Source organism: Lathyrus oleraceus, chromosome 7 (assembly GCF_024323335.1).
Source record: "Lathyrus oleraceus cultivar Zhongwan6 chromosome 7, CAAS_Psat_ZW6_1.0, whole genome shotgun sequence".
NCBI classification, from domain to species: Eukaryota; Viridiplantae; Streptophyta; class Magnoliopsida; order Fabales; family Fabaceae; genus Lathyrus; species Lathyrus oleraceus.
Window position 1 is genome coordinate 301736780 of NC_066585.1, and position 21615 is coordinate 301758394.

The 21615-nt window shown below is 37.5% G+C and overlaps 3 protein-coding genes and 1 pseudogene across 8 annotated transcripts; 1 reads left to right on the top strand and 3 right to left on the bottom strand.

The window, feature by feature from the left end:
- Positions 1-251: 251 nt before the first annotated feature.
- On the bottom strand, positions 252-1754 carry LOC127106362 (serine/threonine-protein kinase Nek2-like; annotated as a pseudogene).
- Positions 1755-7632: 5878 nt separating this feature from the next.
- LOC127106364 (F-box/LRR-repeat protein At1g67190) lies at positions 7633-12015 on the bottom strand. 4 transcript variants are annotated; one of them, XM_051043663.1, is made up of 8 exons: positions 11848-12015; positions 11522-11632; positions 10967-11271; positions 10597-10759; positions 10413-10471; positions 10009-10316; positions 9521-9901; positions 7633-9265 (listed from the first exon to the last, which is right to left on the bottom strand). In XM_051043663.1, the coding sequence occupies exon 8, from the start codon at positions 9190-9192 to the stop codon at positions 7933-7935; it is 1260 nt and encodes a 419-aa protein (XP_050899620.1). In that variant the 5' UTR covers positions 9193-9265; positions 9521-9901; positions 10009-10316; positions 10413-10471; positions 10597-10759; positions 10967-11271; positions 11522-11632; positions 11848-12015; the 3' UTR covers positions 7633-7932. The 4 variants fall into 4 exon arrangements, with proteins under 4 accessions (XP_050899620.1, XP_050899618.1, XP_050899621.1 ...); XM_051043661.1 differs by having other exon boundaries at positions 10009-10471; positions 10967-11184; XM_051043664.1 differs by lacking the exon at positions 11522-11632 and having other exon boundaries at positions 10009-10471; positions 10967-11184; positions 11848-11996.
- LOC127106365 (uncharacterized) lies at positions 11674-16840 on the top strand. 3 transcript variants are annotated; one of them, XM_051043665.1, is made up of 7 exons: positions 11674-11872; positions 12748-12819; positions 12913-12963; positions 13137-13188; positions 14720-14778; positions 16031-16076; positions 16544-16840. In XM_051043665.1, the coding sequence occupies exons 2-7, from the start codon at positions 12760-12762 to the stop codon at positions 16657-16659; spliced, it is 384 nt and encodes a 127-aa protein (XP_050899622.1). In that variant the 5' UTR covers positions 11674-11872; positions 12748-12759; the 3' UTR covers positions 16660-16840. The 3 variants fall into 3 exon arrangements, with proteins under 3 accessions (XP_050899622.1, XP_050899623.1, XP_050899624.1); XM_051043666.1 differs by having other exon boundaries at positions 11685-11872; positions 12753-12819; XM_051043667.1 differs by lacking the exon at positions 11674-11872 and adding an exon at positions 12041-12176.
- A 192-nt stretch (positions 16841-17032) lies between these two features.
- Positions 17033-20928, bottom strand: LOC127106363 (transmembrane 9 superfamily member 5). Its single transcript, XM_051043660.1, has 7 exons — positions 20684-20928; positions 20563-20603; positions 19873-20464; positions 19663-19791; positions 18330-18486; positions 17741-18225; positions 17033-17620 (listed from the first exon to the last, which is right to left on the bottom strand). The coding sequence occupies exons 1-7, from the start codon at positions 20839-20841 to the stop codon at positions 17404-17406; spliced, it is 1779 nt and encodes a 592-aa protein (XP_050899617.1). The 5' UTR covers positions 20842-20928; the 3' UTR covers positions 17033-17403.
- Positions 20929-21615: the final 687 nt, after the last annotated feature.

Here is a 21615-nt window from a genome sequence, read left to right on the forward strand (position 1 = left end):
TAGCTCATCAAAATCATCAAAGCAGGACTGTAGAAGCATTTCATAAAGCCTGAGATTCAATGGAATGCCATCTGCCCAGTGGCATGAATCAGTGAGAGATCCATCATAAGACCTATTTGCAAGAGTCATAACAGCACTACAAAGAACCTGCATGGGCTCATTGTTCTTCCCAGTTTCAATGGGCCTATCCAAAGCACCATGAATAATCTGTCGTAACCTCTGACCAGCAGAGTTGGATTTATCCAAAGGTATATAAGGATGCAAAATTAAACCAGCCTCCAGAACCTTGAGAGTCCTCTTCTGCCATTCATCATACTTTTAGGATTTGAAGAGGCTCTATCGCATATCTCTATTGTGCATTTGTCTATCACAGTTGAATAATTGTCACGAGGTGGGAATCCCGAAGAAATTTGTCCGGGGGTTGACGTTTTGTTGATTGGGAATAAAGAGTCTTCATATGATGCTAATGGAAGTTCAGCTATCCTATCAATTCGGGGAGAGTTGACTGAGATGATCTCTGGTGAAGACACATGGTTAAGTAAGCCAACACTCTGCCTGCAAGGAGGCTCCTGAATACCACCCCTTATTGACAATGGAAATGATGCTCTGCGATTTGTATGAGCGGATTTTGAGATATTTTGTGAAACAGGTAGAGTTTACTTTACCACCTTGCGATTGTTCGAGGGTTCCATTGATTTCTTGTTGGTGCCGGAAACTTTTGATGAAGTGAACTTTGGATTTGGAGTCTTAACAATACTAGAAGTTCTGGAAACAGCAGGTTTATGGACTGACTTCATTTCACGGCTACGGTTCTGCCGTTCTTGAATTCCAATGATCAGGAGTACAACCTATTTCTAGGGTAAAACATACAGAATCTTGATAAGCTCCAGACACACTAGGATTTAAAGTCCGGTCATTACTGTAAGAATAGCGCTTATCCTTACGGATAGTAACGGTATCATGTTTTGGATCTAAAAATCTAGTTTTCTTCGTGTACTTTGACTCTCGCCAATGAACAGGCAATGTACTAAGCCTGGGGCTATTGAGTTTCAGATGGATCTTTAGAACATAAGGTTGGAGATGTGGGTGCCCAAGAAGCTTCGAAGCACTGGGCCTCAGCTCTGGATTTTTCGCAGCATGCTTTTCACCAGACTTTGAAATGAACTAGAATATTTTGTCGGTAGTGGAGCCACTATGGACTTGCTAATCTTGATAATCAAGGCTTGTATATCAAATGCTTTGAATGCAGGCTTATGTCCCGCCATACAACATCCCAATGACCAAATATCTGATTTAGAGCCATAAAGTATATCAGCAAGGAGCTCAGGGCACATATAGCTAGGAGTTCCCACAACCGAGGAAGCGAGATCATCAGAAGTCAACATTTCGGCAAGTCCAAAATCACCGAGACGTATGTCACGATCTTTCGTCAAGAAGATATTTGAACACTTGACATCATGATGAAGAATGTGATTCATGTGCAGGTAGTCAAGTGCCATAAGAAGTTGAACAAGTCATTTGCAAAGTTTCTCTTCAGGAAACAGAACGCCATTAGTCTTCTTTATAGTTTCCGCAATATCTCTGCCCTCACAGTAACCTATAATAACGCGGACATCGGGTGAAAATTGTGGGGTCTCTGCAGCTCGAAGATGCCGGTCTTCCTCACGTGAACAGTCTCCTGTATACAACACTCTAACACCTGCAATGTCAACCATAAACATAGCAGCACCAAGGAACATGGCCTGCAGTGTAACACCAGAATCTAATAACGTTCACTTCAAGCGTTCACCTCTGGGTATTGAATTAGGAAAGACTAAGAGACATTTAGGTTAAACCGTGTGTTTTAAAAGCACTACGGAGACTTTATTATATATAGAGAGATTACAACTAATTACATGATATAGTCGATGTGGGACTATTCTATATACAAATATTCTAACACTATGTATTTACAAATATCAACACTCCCCCTCAAGCTTGAGCATATAAGTCAAATGCACCAAGCTTGTTACATATATAATTAGTTCGGGGACTTCTCAGAGATTTTGTAAACACGTCTGCCAATTGATCATTAGAATTGACAAAGTTTGTGACGATGTCACCTGACTCGATCTTCTCTCTAACAAAATGACAGTCTATCTCAATATGTTTGGTCCTCTCATGGAAGACTGGATTTGAAGCAATGTGCAATGCAGCTTGATTATCACAAATAAGTGTCATTGGTCTTGCTTCTTCAATTTGAAGTTCCTTGAGCAACTGCTTTAACCAAATAAGTTCACATGTTGCCATTGCCATGGCCCTATACTCTGCCTCGGCGCTTGATCTTGCAACTACGTTTTGTTTCTTACTTTTCCAGGATATAAGGTTTCCTCCAACAAGTACACAATACCCAGAGGTGGATCGTCTATCAATGGGTGACCCTGCCCAATCAGCATCAGAGTATCCAATTATCTGAGTATGTCCTTTATCTTCATACACTAAACCTTTTCCTGGAGCACATTTGATGTATCTCATAATCCGGATAACAGCATCCATGTGTTCTTGACAAGGGGAATTTAAGAATTGACTTACCACACTAACCGCAAAAGAAATGTCTGGACGTGTGACTGTGAGATAATTCAACTTTCCAACCAATCTCCTATACCTTCCTGAGTCAGATAGAGGCTCCCCCTGATTGGGTAGTAGTTTGACACTTGGATCCATAGGAGTATCAGCTGGTTTGGCATTCAACAAACCTGTTTCTTCCAAAATATCCATAGCATATTTCTGCTGAGAAATCACCAAACCATCTTTAGATTGGGCTACCTCAATACCCAAGAAATAGCGGAGTTTACCAAGGTCTTTTGTCTGAAATTGATTCGAGAGATGTTGTTTTAACTGGAGTATACCCTGCTGATCACTACCGGTTATGACAATATCATCTACGTACACAATAAGATAAATACACCCTTGGGCTGAGTGACGATAAAAAACAGAATGGTCAGCTTCACTACGGACCATACCAAACTGTTGTACTACAGCGCTGAATCTGCCGAACCAAGCTCTCGGAGATTGCTTAAGACCATAAAGAGACCTGTGTAACCTACACACCATATTCAATGACTCCCCCTGAGCAACAAATCCAGGTGGTTGCTCCATATATACTTCCTCTTCAAGATCGCCGTGTAAAAAGGCATTTTTGATGTCAAGTTGATGAAGAGGCCAATGCCGAATGGCTGCAATGGCTAGAAGAAGTCTAACAGATGCCATCTTGGCTACAGGCGAGAAGGTATCACTATAATCCAATCCAAAAATCTGAGTGTATCCTTTGGCTACCAAGCGAGCTTTAAATCGATCAATCTTACCATCTGGACCAACCTTCACTGTATAAAGCCAACGACAACCTACTAAAGATTTCCCAGGGGGTAGAGGAACCAGTTCCCAGGTACCACTGCTTTGAAGAGCACACATTTCATCAATCATTGCTTGCCTCCACTCAGGGTGAGATAATGCTTCACCTGGAGTTTTAGGAATAGAAACAGAAGACAAAGAAGACAAGCAAGTATACTGCAAAGGGGAAAGACGATGATAACATAAATCAATATAATGTGGAGACGGATTTCGTGTTTGACGTATACCTTTTCGAAGGGCAATCGGAAGATCGGACTCAGGTTGCAGGATCGGATCCGGTGATGGCGGAGGCGTCGGAGGAGAGTCTGCAATGACCTCAGGGACAGGTATGACCTCAGGGACGGGGACGACAGGCGTTGGACGACGACGCTGATATGTTTGAAGTGGTCGAGACGTAGGGGGGTCAGGAGCCATAGACTGGTGGGGGATAATGGTAGGCGGGACATTAATAACTGCCGGAAAAGGTGTGGAAGTACTTTCTTGAAGAGGTTCCGGAGATACTGGGTTGGACCCGAAATATGGAACAGACTCGAAGAAGGTAACATCGGCCGATATGAGGTATCGTTGTAGAGTATGAGAATAACAACGATAACCCTTTTGGGAACGATGATAACCAAGAAAGACACACTTTAGTGATCGAGCTGCTAGTTTATCAAGACCAGGGGAGAGATTGTGTACAAAACACGTTGACCCGAATACTCGAGGAGGAATTGGGTGGAGAGGAAAATTTGGAAACAGGATTGAATGAGGGATTTTATTATTAAGGACAGATGAGGGCATGCGATTTATGAGGTAACATGCTGTAAGCACCGCATCCCCCCAAAAACGGAGAGGAACATTACCATGGATTAGTAGGGTCCGAGTGGTTTCTACAAGATGCCGATTTTTGCGTTCGGCTACCCCGTTTTGTTGGGGTGTATGAGGGCAAGATGTTTGGTGCAGAATACCATTGGATGACATAAAAGTTTGAAACTGTTGGGATAAATATTCACGTGCATTGTCACTTCTTAAGGTACGAATAGACAAACCAAATTGGGTTCTTATTTCTCGATAAAATTGTTCAAAAATAGAAAACAATTCAGATCTGTTCTTCATTAAAAATAACCATGTGCAACGTGAAAAATCATCGATAAAAGTTACAAAATATCTAGACTCAAAAGTCGACACGGTACGCGAGGGACCCCAAACATCGGAGTGAACTAAAGCAAAAGGGGACGCAGCCCGTTTATTGACTCGATCAGGAAAGTGACTACGAGTATGTTTCCCTAACTGACAAGACTCACAATGTAAAGTGGACAATTTAGATAGACTAGGCACCAACTTTTGTAGCTTGGGAAGACCTGGATGACCTAACTGTGCATGTATAATGAGTGGAGAATCTGTGGTGGAGCATGTGGTAGATGACATAGAGAAGTAGTAGAGGCCCTGAGACTCACATCCGACGCCAATCGTCTGTCCCGAACTCCGATCCTGCAAAGTAACATTACTATTAGTAAAGGTGATAGAACAATTTAGAGAACGAGTTAAACGACTGACTGACAGTAAATTAAATGGGCAATTAGGTACATATAGGACAGAAGTCACAGAGAGAGACGGTAAAATTTGAACAGTACCAATCCCTTGGGATCGGGTTTGAGAACCATTTGCGGAAGTTATACTCGGTAAGAAACCAGAGGTAGAGAGGGAAGAAAAAAGACCTTTATTACCGGTAACATGATCAGACGCACCAGAATCGAGGACCCAAGGACCAATAGGAGATGATTGAGAGAAGCAAACAGATGAATTACCAGTGTGTGCAACCGAAGCCGTGGAACCAGAGGTCTGATTATTCTGACACCACTTGAGAAAATCCTCGTAGCTTGGCGTAGGGCTCTGAAGAGAAGGTAAAGTTTGCATAGTATCTGGATTATCAATTTGAGCTGCATTTACCTGGCGTGGAGGTCTGCCATGTAACTTCCAGCAACGGTCGATAGTATGTCCAAGCCGGTTACAATGGTCACACTTGGGACGAGGTTTGGAGTTGGATGACCCTCCTCGAAGGCGATTCTGATTGTTGCCAAGAGATGCAAGGGCAGCAGTGTCACCTGGTGTTGGAGCAACAATAGATGGAGGGGAAACCGGACCAAATGCATGAGGTGTAGCCAAGCGCAACAGTTGTTCACTAACTGCATCGTAGTTAGGAACAATAGTACCTGATAAAATCTGATTACGAACGGACTCGAGTTCTGGTGGTAGTCCCTTAAGTGCCATGACCATGAAAAATTTACTTTGTTGTTCAGAATGAGCTGTTGCATCTTTTGCATAAGGCATGAGAGTTTCGAAACTCGCTTTCAAGGCATCAAGCTTACTCAGATAGGCTTGCATATCCATATTTTGCAACTTCAGTGTGTCGAGTTTGAGGATGACGCTGTATAGACAATGAACGTCGTTGGAGAAGACTTTCTTAGCCTTTTCCCAAACCTCATTGCAAGTGGAGAAGGCTTGATACTGCGCTTGGAGGTTGGGTGCGATGGAAAACCATAACACAGTACAGAGAGAGGCATCCGTTTTCTTCCATTTAGCGAGTTTTGCGTCGGCAACATCAACCAATTTTGTGGTTAGGTGATCTTCATATCCCTGACCATGAAACCACATATCGACAGCACGAGCCCATACGTTGTAGTTGGCTGATCCGGTTAGTTTTTCACATGGGATAAGCGGAACTTTAGTAAACGAGATGGCATCAACATCTCCCATGGCTTAAAGAAACACAATCAGGGTTGTAGGGTGGTTTTACCTGAGAATTTTGAGAAGTTAGAGGCAAAACCGGAGAAGTTAGAAGCAAAACCGGAGAAGTTAGAGGCAAAACCGGAGAAGTTAGAGGCAAACCGGAATGATGACACGATTTGAGAAGAAAAAAAAAATTATCACCGGAAGACAGTGGGTCAACCGGGTAAAGCACGGCAAAAAGTTGTCTCTTAGTAGGCTCTAGATACCATATTGAATTAGGAGAGACTAAGAGACATTTAGGTTAAACCGTGTGTTTTAAAAGCACTACGGAGACTTTATTATATATAGAGAGATTACAACTAATTACATGATATAGTCGATGTGGGACTATTCTATATACAAATATTCTAACACTATGTATTTACAAATATCAACAGAAATCAATAACCTCAATTTTATCCATGGAGCGATTAATATCCTTCTCATCAAAAGGCATATCTTCAATAGAAACCTTACTGACATTAACATAATCAGACAACAAAAGCTTGTAAATCGCCTTCGCTGCGTATGTCATGAAAATATCCCTTCATTTGGAAATAACAAAACTTTGTATCGAGGACTCTCATGTATTTATGTGATGATATTTTTAAGGTTACGAATTAATCACTTGCCACGAAAATGGAGGTTGTGAGTGAATGGATGTGATAAAAATGAATGAAGCAATTGAAATATGAATGAGCATGTAGAATTCCTTCAATATGAATGGAATTTTTTCCAATGTGAATGAAGAAAATATGAATGTAAATTTGGAATGTGAAAAACGTAAAAAAATATGAAATAGTAAACATGAACATGAATGAAGGATATGGAGGTGAATGAAGAAAGAACGCAAACGAGTGATTGATGGGGAGAAATTTTCAAGACCAAAATCGGGGTATGACAGAGAACGTCTTTAAATCTAATAAATGTTACAACCTATATCAATATCAATTATGATAACAAAATCATGTTTATTGATTAATGGGTTCACCTTCCACTTATTATCACTAAATCAAGTAATTTATTATATATATTGTGTGTTTGATTTTGGGTTACTTGGAGCAATCAACTTCAGATATTCCGTCTCATTTAAGGGAAAAAATCATAAACAAAATCAACCACAGAAGGCTTTTTCAGATTTGGATAGTTCAACCTCGAGTGTTTTTCTTGCTTCACTTTGTTTGTATTCATAACATAATCATGATTCAAGTGATTCAGTGACAAATTCTGTGATTCAAAATATTCAATCAAACATCTTTATTGACTGAGTCTCATTTTGTATATATGAGAAAGAAAGAATGACTTCATACACAACAACATACATCACATCACACTATTGAAAGAAGATGTTAATTAAAAACATCAACATTAGGGTTTTAGAGATATCCACAACGACATTGTAATCACAATTTCGGCCGCATTTGCTCCATGATCACAACAGCAATTTAGAACATGCACTCCCCAAGAGAAGAGATATAAACAAACATAAAACTCTCTAGCAAAAATTCCTAATGGTATAACTTTGAAGGCCTCATAAATGCCACCACTAATTGTAAATTGTAACAACTCAAATCAGTTACAATATCTGACATATTGAAATTAGTTAATATTTAATAACTTTTCCTTTGCAAACAAAGTGATCAAATTCCTGATTTTGAATAGGGATTCATACCAATAACCGAGTAAAAATTGTTCATAAACTCTTGATATCTGTAAGTTACCTGCAAATTTGCCAGCATAATCAGACTTAAAACAAGTCTGAGCTATAACAAGGCATCATTTAGAAGAAGAATCCTATTCAAATTTAAAATGTGGATCTACATCTGTGTATCTCCTCATCAGCTCAATCATGGAAGTCGTGAAATTGGCTAACATCTTGCATTCTTCATCAGTCTTGGCCTCGGAAACAATACCATGAATGACTAGCTTCTTGAGAATTGGGCAACGCTTAAGCAGCCCTTCAACCCACTGGGAGAAAAGATCATTAATCACGCTCCAGCCGAGCTCCAAGACAACAACATTCTCCAGATCAGAAGAGCCTAGTAACCCGTAGTGAAGCACTCCATCTCTCACATCATAACTCAGAGATAAATGACTCAGCTGTGGAAAGCAAGTGGCAATTGTTTCCAAATCCACAACCTCGTCCTCGTCATCAAACATCACATCCCAAAGCCTAAGCCGCTTTAAATTTGACGATCTCGATATCATCTGGTAAAACTTTGGCCATATAATCGTGAAGTTGCTGATATCCACACTCTCAAGATTCTCAACAATCTCGCCAATATCAAGATGTATAACGCTAACATCGTCGATCCTAAAACTCTTCAACGTCCCCTTTCCAATGAGTTCAAAATCCTCGAGAGCACAATCTTTCAAGTACAAACACTCAATCCCATCCGCCTCCAATACAAACTTGTCCAAACTGATTGCTTCTACATAAACACTCTTCAGCGTCGAGCTACTCAACTCAACGGTCACTTGACCATCCGACATCGCGATCTCCGGATTCACAAGCTCCAAAGCTTCAATCCTCGGACAAGCAGACACCAAAAGATTCAAATCCAACGCAGATATAGTAACATAACTCAACGAAAGCGATTTCAAACAAGGGAACCTCTGATAATTCGGCTCAACCCCAACAATAGAATTAGGAGACAAGTCAAGGATTTCCAGCTTATGCCTACCACATATCTCAAGAATGTTAACATTCGGCATAGTCTTCACATTATAAAACAACTCCCGCAGAGTTTCCCTGGTGTACATAAGCCAAGCAATAACAGCAGAAGCCGAGAATTCATCGACATCTTCCATCAAAATGGAAAGCGACTGCAACCCCGATATCTGTAATATCGTCTGCGTGATCAAAATCTCAAGACGGGCAGTCGTCAAATCACGGTAAACCGGCCAATCATTAGAGCTGAAAGAGAGTGTGTGAAGATGTTTGCAGCATGCAAATCTCCATTTCTTGCATGTTGCTGAGGCTATAACCACATCTCTAGCAGCCTTGAGATGGGACAGTATGTTCCCAATCACTTCAACAGGAAGCTGCTCCATATGAAATCACAATACACCTTGCAAATTTCTCACAATTTCACAACACAAACACAAACACAGTGTCTTGTGTTAACTGTTGAAAACATGCAAAAAAATAAAAAGGGAAACTTTTTTCAATTCTTCCATCAATTCAAAATTTAATTCAACTGAAGATTCTGTTTGGTATCAATGGATGAATTTACGAGATAAATCGAACCAAAATCGGAAAATTAATTAAAACTTGATCGAGCATGCAAAAATTGGGAATTGATAAATTGAAATTTGGGATCAGAAATGGAATTAAAAATGAAATGAGAATAATTAATGATAGATTGAGAAAGATAATTACCTGAATAGTAGGAATTGAAGGAGAAATGAATGAAGATTGTTGAATGTTGTTGGGTTTATACAGAAAAGGAACAAGATCCTTACACGCACCCATTGATGTGAGAAAATTATAAAACAACTCCCGCAGAGTTTCCCTGGTGTACATAAGCCAAGCAATAACAGCAGAAGCCGAGAATTCATCGACATCTTCCATCAAAATGGAAAGCGACTGCAACCCCGATATCTGTAATATCGTCTGCGTGATCAAAATCTCAAGACGGGTAGTCGTCAAATTATGTGATCATATACTACAAACCATGTCTAATGGCAAACAAAACGCGATAGCGCGAGCAGAACACGCAGAAACAAGGCATGGTGGTTGACAAAATGCAGAAGGATCCACCTGCAATTGCAAGATGATAAACAACAAGGTCAGCAACTAGCAGTGATGCTGAGGCAGCAGATCCTACGACGGCTACACCAGCTGTCTGGATAACTGTGACATATTACCTCAGTCCAAATTCTCCTGCAACATATCCATTTGCAGCATGAGTAAAGCAAAACCATGTACAAGCAATTGTAACGGCATCAAAACAGAACTCCTCATCAGAACTCAAGCCATGAAACAAACCGACAACAAGCTTCCAAATGCACACTAGCTACAACCAGCACGCCGCAATCGAAACATTAACAACCACAATGATTCAGCGTATCACGACACAATGCCGACATAGATTTATGGCTGCAGCAGAATGTAATTTGTCCTGTTTGTCGAATATCACTGCGGGAATTTTCCGAGAGAACGCAATCAATGCCACCTGTATATGGCTCTCATTATGAGATGAAGCCCTTGGATACTTGTCATCATCATTGTAGAATGACTATAATAAATCTTCAACATCTGAAGGCCTCACCTCTTGGCAGCATTGTTCCCAACTGATTTTCAACCCTCCCACTCTCTTCAAAACGAAACCTGCACTACCACAACAGCAACAGAACAAATTGATCAGCAGCAGATCATTGCATTTAAACCAATGCATCATCATCATCAATATCTTACCTGCTGCATATCAAAAGGAAAAAAACAAGGCAGTGTACCTGCATAATGTGCCACATAACCGAGGTGCAAGATAACCATGCCATGAACCTGTGCAACCATGAGGAAAACCGACCCGAAGCATGTTTGTATCACATTAGTTGCATCATTAAGCCAACCAACAACAAAGCCTTTTCATCACCCTTCCATCATAATGTCAAGTTTCTAAACAAGTGCACAAACCATGTTTATTTCAATATGCATAACATGAACCAAATGACTTGGAAAACATAACGCATTGACCATAAGCAACATTTAACACTTAAATCTAAGAGGAAATCGAGTGTGATAACTAGCAGTTCTTCACACCTAGAAGTTCATGACAGCAGCAATAGTTAAGCTTTGCAATTCAAGTCGATTAGCAGATCTTACCACAATCCACATGATTCAAGACCGATATCGAACCCACGCTATGCTAAACATCCATGCCACGCACCAGATGATATCCATAATCCTGCAAAACTCTGGCAGTCGCATACCGGTATTGTGACCCAAAGTTCTGCAGCGAACCATTCTACAATAGCTCAACCGCGACGCGACAACATGATACCAACTTGAACTTGAAACTGAACCAGCCACTGGAGGAGAACCTGTTCATAAACGACGCAAAGATCAATGCAGACCGAAATGGATTTTATCTTGACAGCATATCAACCTATCCATCAATAACACCCATCCTGTAGAAGACATTCCACATACAAGATATTTCAATTAACTCATCATTAACTCCATTTAACAAAAAATCCACTTAACATTAACAACCAATATACCACTCACCCTTTGTGGACTGCACTAACCAAAATCCTAAAGCTAACCTAACTAACACTAATAGAATTTAACAACCTATCAACTAACATTTTTTTGATATTCACTAACTAACACTAACAAATTCAGTTTAACAGAAAATAATAGAGTTATCCTTCTAACTGTTTTGCTCTTGGAAGGTTTTACTGAGTTAACAGTGCCCTAACGGTTGCCCAAACTGCCCCATTCTGTTAAGCTCTTCCCTTCGGGCCGGCCCAAATAATTGCGGAGGCCCTGTACGAATTAAAAAATTGAACTTGTTATAAATAAAAATATTTTTGTTAAAATTATTATACTTAATCAGAAGCTCTAATCAGTTGAGCTTCAACCTCAATCCCTCCACTCTTTTCTCACATATCGACGTGCCGACGAAGCAAAAAGCGGTGGCAGAGAGATCCAGAAGAAGAAGAAGCAGAGACTGAAATCAGAGAATAGAGAAGACTTATTACCTGTCGGCGTCACCAATCCAATTCGGTTCGTTTTCTCTTCAATTTGATTGCACATGATAAACTCGATCCCTTTGCGACTCGATTTCAATTCCGTTTCTTCATGATTCTACACGCGTGAATCGAAGGTGAAGATTAATGTTGATTTGATGACGGTGGTTAAGATAGAGGTGATGTTCATCATTTTTTTTACTTCCGCATCAGCATCGAATGATAAGACGAAGAGACGGTGGAATTGGTGTAGCGTAGCCGCTGAAGTTTCGGTTCACCATGGATAAACTGGTTCGGTCGGTATAACTGGATCCAACGTGGATTTAGGCCCAAACAAACTGGTTTGTTCGCACATGCCTCAGTGGGCCTTCACCCCCCATTATCCATTGATGAAGGCCTATTGATGTTATCTATTTAATTAAACTCATTGTCTTCTTTATGATTAAGTAGATGTTAAGTAGAAGAATTAGGATGATTATGAGCTTTAGTTTAATTATATAATCTAACAACATTTTTTTATGTGATTAATTTTTTTATGAAAAATATATAATCTAATTTAATTTTTGCGAGAAATGTTCAATGTGATTTCTAATCAAAATTAGTTTCTTTTAAAAACAAATTGTATAAATTTTTTTAACAAATTAAATATAATTTTTATTATAATAAAACAAAAGGATAACACATTAACATTTATAAAAAAAAAGTTATTGGTAAAAATTATTCTTTTTTATTTGCGTAGAATCAAAATTGACATGAAATTAGGGTATCATAAAAAAATAAATAAGGGATCAATATAATCGAGGAGCATCATAAACAGTATCCCTAATACTAATCCTAATTACTATAATTTGAGAAATCCTTTGCCTCTTCTTTGCGTAGCGTAACCATAGTTTCTTATTTTTTTGGAGGCAGAACAGAGAATCAATGGCTTCTGATAAAAACATTCGATGCCATCATTGCGCAGGTCCCCTTTCAAAAGAGATGGTATCTTCAACTTCCCAACTTCATCTATTTTTTCTCAATTCAATTTCACTTCCTTCTTGATTTCATTCTTCTTTTCAATTATTTATTTTGCAGGAAACCAGTAAGTGGACCGTTGCACCTCTTATTAGGGATAGCTTTTCTATGGTAAAATTCTCAAAATCAATCTTTTTGCCCGTTTTCTGGTTTAATTTTGAGGGTTGGATCTAATCTTGTGATAAACTATGGAATTCCATTTAAAAAAATGTGGAAGTTGTTTGGTTTTTTGTTTAGTTTTTTTTTTTTTTTAGGTTTTTAATTTTTTTTTCTTTCTTTTGTAGATTGGTTCTGCTGTTGGTGGCACCACAAGTGCATTCTATGGATTCCATCATGGTATGTGTTTTTATGTTATTTATACACACACTTAAATATGTAATGTGATTGTGATGCATCAGTTTGATATGGTTGCCAATGAAGCACACACATGTTCTCAAATAGCAGCCATAGTTTTATAGCATAGCAGAATTTTAACCAACTGTTATCGTTCTGTAATATGTTATTTAGTCCTAAGTGTGATTATAACTTTTCTAGAGTAGTATAATTTGATTTAACTGCTATTTTCTGAAATCCAATATTGACAACATTGGTTGGTGTCTTGCCGGTGTCCTAAATCAACACATGTCAGACACTAGACGCACCATCAATCTAAAGTGTCGGTGCTATATCGATGGTAGCTTAGTATGCTGCTCTAAAGGATAATTCATGTTTGAAGAATGGAAAAAATATGTTGATATAATAATGCACAAAATTTTGTGATCATTACTGTTCGGTTTAGAATTAGAGATGATCGGTGAAATGATGAGGTAATGTCTTGCTGTGGTGAATTTGTGCTTCTGGTGCAGTAGAGGAGGGGATGACCTACAAGGTTAACACTCCAATGTCCAAGCTAGTGAGAGAATAAAGAGTAATGTCAGAGTGAGAATGAATTTGAATATCTAAAATGATGCGTTTTTTTCTTTATATAGTGGGAGCGGTTAAAACTGTCCGTGTGAGGCGAGGAGCGTTGTGGGGGTAGCCGTTGGAACTAATTAGAGGGTAATTGACGCGTCTAGACAGTGGAATTGTCTATTTCAAGAAGAATGAGGGTTCACATGCTCCATGCGCTTTACTGCCTCATGGCGCTCTTGGGCCGGTTGCTTTGGGTCTTGCGAGCGGCTCAAAACAATTAGTATATATTTTTTTTAAAAATCAAATCTCCACCCTAGGTAAGGGTGGCAAACGGGCATGCCCGTCCCATTTAGGCCCGCCCCGCAAAAGCCCGTAAAAACACGGGGTGGGACGGGGTGAGCATAGTATAGGGTGTGAGCCTAAAGCTTTAGCCTACCCCGCACAAAAGTGTGGGCGGGGCGGGGCGGGGCGGGGCTTGCCTGCGGGCATTGCATTTTAGGCCTAAAAATGCATAAATTTATGTTAATACCCATACCCGCAAAAACCCGTAAAAAAAAAAGGGGCAGAGCGGGGCCGACACACTAAAGAGTGAGGGTCCAAATCCTTTCTCCGCCCCGCACTAAAGTTAGGGTAAAATGGGCATGCCCAACGGGCCGGGCCTGTTTTGCCGCCCCTAACCCTAGTAGAATGTTAATTTATCTTATTGATTTTGTCTATTTGAAAACTTAAGATACTGTCATTAAAACAGCTAAGATGCACTCTGCATTCAAACTTTAGTTGGGGTATTTGTGGCCTTAAATAATAAAGATAGAAAGGAATGTGTAAATTTGATTGTTTCTATACTGTAATTGCATAAGTTGTTCATGTTCCAAACTGATAGTATGAACTATGAAGCTTTATTGGCATTGTTTTTGGTAATGTTAACGACCTAGACTATTGTTATTCATAAGGATTTCCTTTTTCATTTATAATGCAGTTATGCCAGTTGTCCATAGATGGGTAAAAGGACCGATGTGGGTACATTTTCTCGTTGGTGTAAGTTTCTTGAGCCTTTTGATCCCTTTTTTTTCCATATATTTCATCAGTTTTCCCAATTTATGTATCCCTTTTACATTTTGTCCTTTTGCTTGTTTATACCTTTTATAATTTCTTGAGGTACATATTTCACTCACTAGCTTGTAACTCTTAGATTAAGGATCCTAAATGGTTAGGAACCACAACTGGATTCCAAGAAAATAACAATTTTATGAAGAAATAGGATAGAATAGGAGAAAATCTCTCCTAAAGGGTTTCCCCTTCACAAAAGATGCTCTCTACCCTTCGTGTTCTCTTATTTATAGTCTTGTTCTATAACAACCTCAACTAACTAACTTCTATAACAATTCTTAACTACTTTAACTACTACCATTGTATATTTTTCTCTTATTGTAAATGAGATTATGTTTTATATAATTTACTTTTTTTGCTTCCTTTTTGTTAAAATCATGACGATATTTTTAGCCAGTATTTGAAATCTCTTCATATTTTTCTCCAAATCAAATGTGAAAATTGATGAAATTAACCTGTAAAGAAATCATTTGTCCTTTGAAATACTTCTTATTGGGTATTGAATCATTTTTTCATGCCTGACATCCTTAGAGAGTTATAGATAGATTATAGATACTTTGTAACATTCCAATGATATTTAGAGAGCAATCTTGATGTGACCTAGACACCCTTGCTTTCTCTTTTATGTTTAAAATTCATTTAGTTGTTTCAACTTATATCTTGTTCTTAAAATTTAAAAAAACCTCTTCTCTTACATATATCACTCTATTTTCTTCATGAATACTCTACACAACTTTTCTACCTATTGCATTTTACCCTGGCTTTGAATTTTTCCCAAGAGGAAACTTTAGCCACCTTTTTGAAAAACACTAAAGATACTATCTCCACAAACTTAGGTACCCATATCTGGTTCCATTTGGATCAATCCTGTTCTGATGCAAAAATCGTTGGTTGTTCTAACAGTAATATGTATGCTTTTATATTACCAAATTATCAATGACTCAAGGCTGTCTCTAAATTTATTCTTCTGCTGCTGAACTCATTTTATATATGGCTGCTCTCATGTTTTGTTTATATGGATATCTTTTACATAGTGGAATATCTGAAATAGAATTCATCAGTGTCCACTATGGTAGAACTTTTACACATAGCAGAAAACCTACTACGAGATTTTCTTATTTCTGCAACACTTGCTAGTTTTTTAATACCATCAAACTGATTGATAACTCTGTGATTTCAGACACCACCTGTGATAGTATTCTCCTCAGTATGCGCAGGACTGGCAGGTGAACCTTTGATTGTATTTTACTTATCTTTTTTGGCTTATATACTACTAGTATGAATATGCATTCTTTACTCTTAATTTTAAAGTTGAACCATGCTTAACTTGGTAGGGTAATAAGATACGCACATACAGCACCTAAAGTTTCATCAGACAAGTTCAAGAATAAGTGCTAAGCTTTCTATTTTATCCTTGTGATATAGGTTTACTCTATTCTCAAATAGCAGCTATAGCACTATAGTGCAGCAGAATTTTAAAAATAGCAGCTATAGCACTATAGTGCAACAGAATTTTAATAGACAGCTATTGTAGTGATATATGCAATTTCCTACGAAGTGTTGTCAAATAGCGGTGATATAGCACTATAGCATAGCAGAATTAGAACAAACCATTTTTTTCTTTTGTGATGACAACATTGGATTTACTGTGTTGATGAGTTGATAACAATTTCTCTCTCTTAAATAAATGCAGGTGGGGCTGTTCCTGCTTTAGCACAACTTGTTTCTTCATCTTACCACGCAGCACAATCATCACCTCCTTCAGAGGATGATAAGATTCAGAAGTCAAGAACTTCATCCACTCTCTAATATGAAAATCTATCTTATACACATGCATATAGTGGCTTTCTTCTACCATAAGTGTGCAAAGAGTTTTGTTGTTCTCTTGTAAATACTGCATTCCAGATTTAATGCTCCACTTTGTAATTTCACCTCCCAAAATCAGTACTAGTGGAATTCATCATAAAATATCTTATAGTTTTGCTTGTTACATTGTTATTTTTGTTATTCAAAGTTTCCCCTGCTCACATAATCTACTCTGGATGAATTTCTCATTAAAAATATTTAATTTAGATTGTGTGCAGTTAAGAAGATGATGAGTTGTATCTATGATTCACAAGTTTTTAAGTTTGAGATGATTTATTAGCTTCAAAGTAGGCATCTCAATCTGAAGAAGAAATGATTAAGATAAATCATTTTACAGTAAACTCAATTTACTAAAAACCAAATGTTACATAATCAATTCAATGAAAATCAATTTGTCAATGTGCAACCAAACATTTTGGCTTCTTCATAAACAGCTTGAAACTTAATTAGCCAGGTTTCCAATTCTAACAACCTATCCTCTATGATTCCACTCATCTCTTTCTGTTACCCCAAAGCTTTTCCAAAATGTCAAATATTTAGTCATCAGCATACAAATTGAGCACAAAATGTCCTTGTTGAAGAATTCAACCAGGGAATAAACTGTTACCATACTGTGTAGAGTTCACTTTCCGAAGAGAAGAGTTCATCAATGGTAACCAATGTTGCTTAGTGATTGACATTGATGACTCACTCCCTTTTAACATTGTGGTATATATGGCGAACAAAAAGCAACGAAACTCGGAAACTGATGGCACCAAATATCAAGAAGAAAGCATAGCATATGCATGCATTGTAGCCAATGAAGAAAGATAGTTGTAAGAATCCACTCATTGTTGATCTTGCATAGAAGTAGATACAATATGCAAACATGAAAATGGCTGGTGAACCACCACAGAGCACAGATCTGCACATAAAACAAGTAAAAAATAGATTAGAAGTCTCGTCCTGAAGGGACAATATATATAAACATTATAATTGTTATAGAAGAAAGCAACAAGCATTTGATGTCAGCAACACAACATACCTCCACCACCAATCATGGTCTTCCTCGGATAGTTGAATGTATGTCAAGCCAATGTTTACGAGCATAATAATCACGACGACGGTGATGAGTGTGGCAACCAAAATGCCAGGAAGAGTGTATATTTTGTATCCCCACGTACTAGCATACACCTGATGTAATTGCAGGACTATTGCACTAAACGGCACAAAACCTCCAATAAACATTTGAAACGGTGTTCTCCTGTACCAAGGAAGCTGTTGAATCTCTTTAGGATATCTCTTTGTAGCAGAGGGGACTTGAAACTTTGACCTAAGACGGTGTCCGATCAATCCTCCAAATGCAAGCAATGGGATTGCAACAAATACGAATAAACTAAGAATCACGAGAATGGAGCCCAATGGGAGTCCTGCCGTAACCCTGTAAGATATTGCAATAATGTTGAGGATTGAGACCGTAACAAACACTGGTCCAATGTAAAGAATTCCCGCTAGACCAACACACCTCTCCTGGAATTATAGTCATGAAACATATTATATTTAAGTAAGCTAGAAATAAAATAAAAAATGGAACAATTTATTTTCCTTGTAAAATACATGTAGAATTAAATTACCCATCCATCTTCAGCAAATTTGCCATGGAAGGATGCTGTTGAGTAACCAGCAAAAACAGATGAAAGAGTGAATAAAAAGACAAGACAATTCGAGAGTCCGCCACGATTGTATGGATAGAGGGTACCGATAAATGCTAGGAACAGTATGACACAAAGCCTGAAAAAGTTGCATATTAGTTTAAAGCGGAACAAAGTTAAAAGTTAACAAGTTTATCTTGGGAACACAGAAATTAAATGGAAAAGAAAGGATTAATTTATTGAAAGATTGAGAACTAATAAAGAGAATAGGACATAGATCTCTCCTCCAAGAGTTTTCCCTTTTACAACAGAGCCATTGCTCTAATACTAAATATTTACAAGACTCAATGATATCTCCCTTACTATTCTAATTCCTCTATATTCTATATCCTAACAGTTTACTTGTAGTTTGTTTTTCTCATGTTACACAAATGAACAATGATAATGACATTGATGTATGCTAAGCTAGATAACTAAACCAATCTGATTGTTGTATAATAACATGCATTCTAGACTATGTCAGAGATCAAGAATGAGAGTAAAACATTCAATTATTAAAGAGGAATTGTATCTATGACAAAGATACATTCAAGCAGTACATAATTATGGTCGAAAACTACTTGTCAAAGTTTTGTATAAATCACCTTTATAGGTGAATTTATTGACTTTCTTACGAGTAACAAAGTCTTTCGCTGGCAGTGTTGTCAATTGCGGATTGCATTGCAGAAATAGTTTGTTTCAAATCCCACTGCACAACAATGCTATAAAGCACTATAGCCACTATTTGAAAGCATTTTGTACTAAATAGTGCATTGCAAAACAATAGTGGTTTGTTTAATTTCTGCTATGCTATAGAGCCTATAGAGCCGTTATTTAACAACAATGGCCTCTGGTCACAACAACAACAAAAGCATTTTCCCACTAGGTGGGACATTGGCTTTTTGGATCAACCAACATATACTACAAACCATGTCTAATGGCAAAAAAAAAAGGTTTTTTTTTGTTGGTATTTTTCTACCTCTAAGATTTACGCTACACTACATTTAATCTATTCTCTTTTTTGAGACTTCAATAAGTCCTTCATAGAGATCGGTGAAAGCATATATCCTTAAAAAAAAGAGTACTTTGGGGCCTTTTCTATAACTTGGTAGTCTAGATTTAGACTACTGCTAAAGGATTTGGTTGATTAAAAACATAGGTTGGTTGGTGCAGAGATTAAACTATACATCGCACACCTTCATATTTCGTTGGCATAACGATGCCATTTAAAGAGTCTTGAGTACGCATTTAAAATTCAAACACTAAAGTAGCTTACAAGATTAGCAATTGGGTACCCGTTCCCACGACAGCAAACAATAAGGACGAGTTTGGAGGATGTTTGAATACATCGCCATGGATTGACTTCCAACCAACCTCCCTATCTTCTTCGTTTGCACTAGAATACCTAAATCGTAAAACAAAGATAGTTAGCATAACAGATAAAAAAATAGCTTGCTCTTGTAAAAAAGAGAGAGAACAAAGTTACTTTTTTATATCACTCTTCAAGTGTCTTGAATAAAGCAGGGCAAGCAAACCAACCAAAAGCAAAATGATGACAACGGAGTTAATGTAAGAGAACCAATGAACTTGACGATACAAAGGCAGCAACGAAGCTCTCGAGTATCTCTCCATCCTATTCTCAAAATGTAGTTCAGTGGTATTCCAGATAACAGAATAACTGAACTTAACATTATCAATGTCAACATCTTTGGTTATATCTACAGCTCGATTCGGATCACCAAACGCTTTTACTTCTATGACTCGGTTCCCGTTGTAAAGAACATCAAATTGAACATGTGTAAAAAGGTAATAATTTGATCCTCCCCCACTATGAATCAAGCTTTCATCTTCAAGCTTCCCAATGAACCCCCAAAATGGAAGATCATCCAAATAAAACTGAAAGTAAAATTCACTATTTATCGCTTGCTTAAAGGTTCCAATTTCATCAATTGTAAGCTTCTTTTGACACAATGTTTCATCAATCTTGTCTTCCCTGAACTTGAACTCATACAACCCATTTGTCAAACGATCACCATTGAGAACTTCACCAAGAGACTCTTTCTTTTTCACAATTGGGTCTGTGAAAAACAAATCCTTTTCAAAAAACCCTTAATAATTTGATTTTGATTTTTGAAGACGATGAGATAAAAATCGAAACCTAATTAGAGTAATTTACCTGGTTTGCAGAATGGTAATTGATAGTATTGATATGTTTCACTGTAAAAGAGAATGATATAATCAGAAATTGAATGAAAATGAAAATTGAATGAAAATGGAAGTGAATGAAAGAAAGTGACCCGGGATTGTTGAAGGGTCCTAGTTTGTTGACGAAAAATGGGACATTTTGTCCAACGTTGTAGATGTGATTTGAGGGTGAAGCAGAAACGAAGGGAGAAGAAGATTGAAGAGTAGCGAAGAGGAGAAGAAGGAGAATGAGGTGATGGAGTTTAGCCATAGATGCAAATGGTGATGCTGTTTTTCTCTAACTTAATAAGTCAAATGCAAAATATAGTTAACAAAACTTCCCTCACTTGTTATTTGATAATCCAAATGGTTTGATATTAAAATCAAGTATTAGTTTTAATATTAGTTCTTTATTCGCATAATTAATTACCAACTTCTTAACTTAATTTAATGTTTAGTTTTAGTCTCTTAATTAAAAAAATTGTTAAAATTTAATCTATTAACTCCGCCTACGTTATCTTATTTGACTTCTTCCGTCAATTTAAAAAAAATGTTAAAATCTGATGACGTCGCGTGACAGCAAAACAATTGATATAAATCTGAGTCAGCATATATAATTAAAAACTGATAGCGAGAGTTTTGTTTTTGGAGGTTAAAACAAAACTCGCAATTTAAAAAATATATCAATTTTTAACTACATATGTTGACTCAAATTTGTACGAATGATTTTGTTGTCATACCGCATCACAAAAACTTAACGTTTATTTGTCATAAATCGACGAAATTGACCAAATAAGAAAACGAATGTGAAGTTAAGAGACTAACTTGTAATGTTTTTTAGTTAAAGAACTAAAACAAAAAATTAAATTAAGTTAAAGAGACTAAAACATGGATTAAACCTTTTTATTTAATTCAATTTAAGATAGTAGTCACTCCATTTCTAAAACTTATTAACTTTTAAAAGGCATAATAATTATTTTCAAAGTTTATTAACTTAATTTAATGTTTCTCTTTGGTTTCATAATTAAAAAATGTTACATTCGGG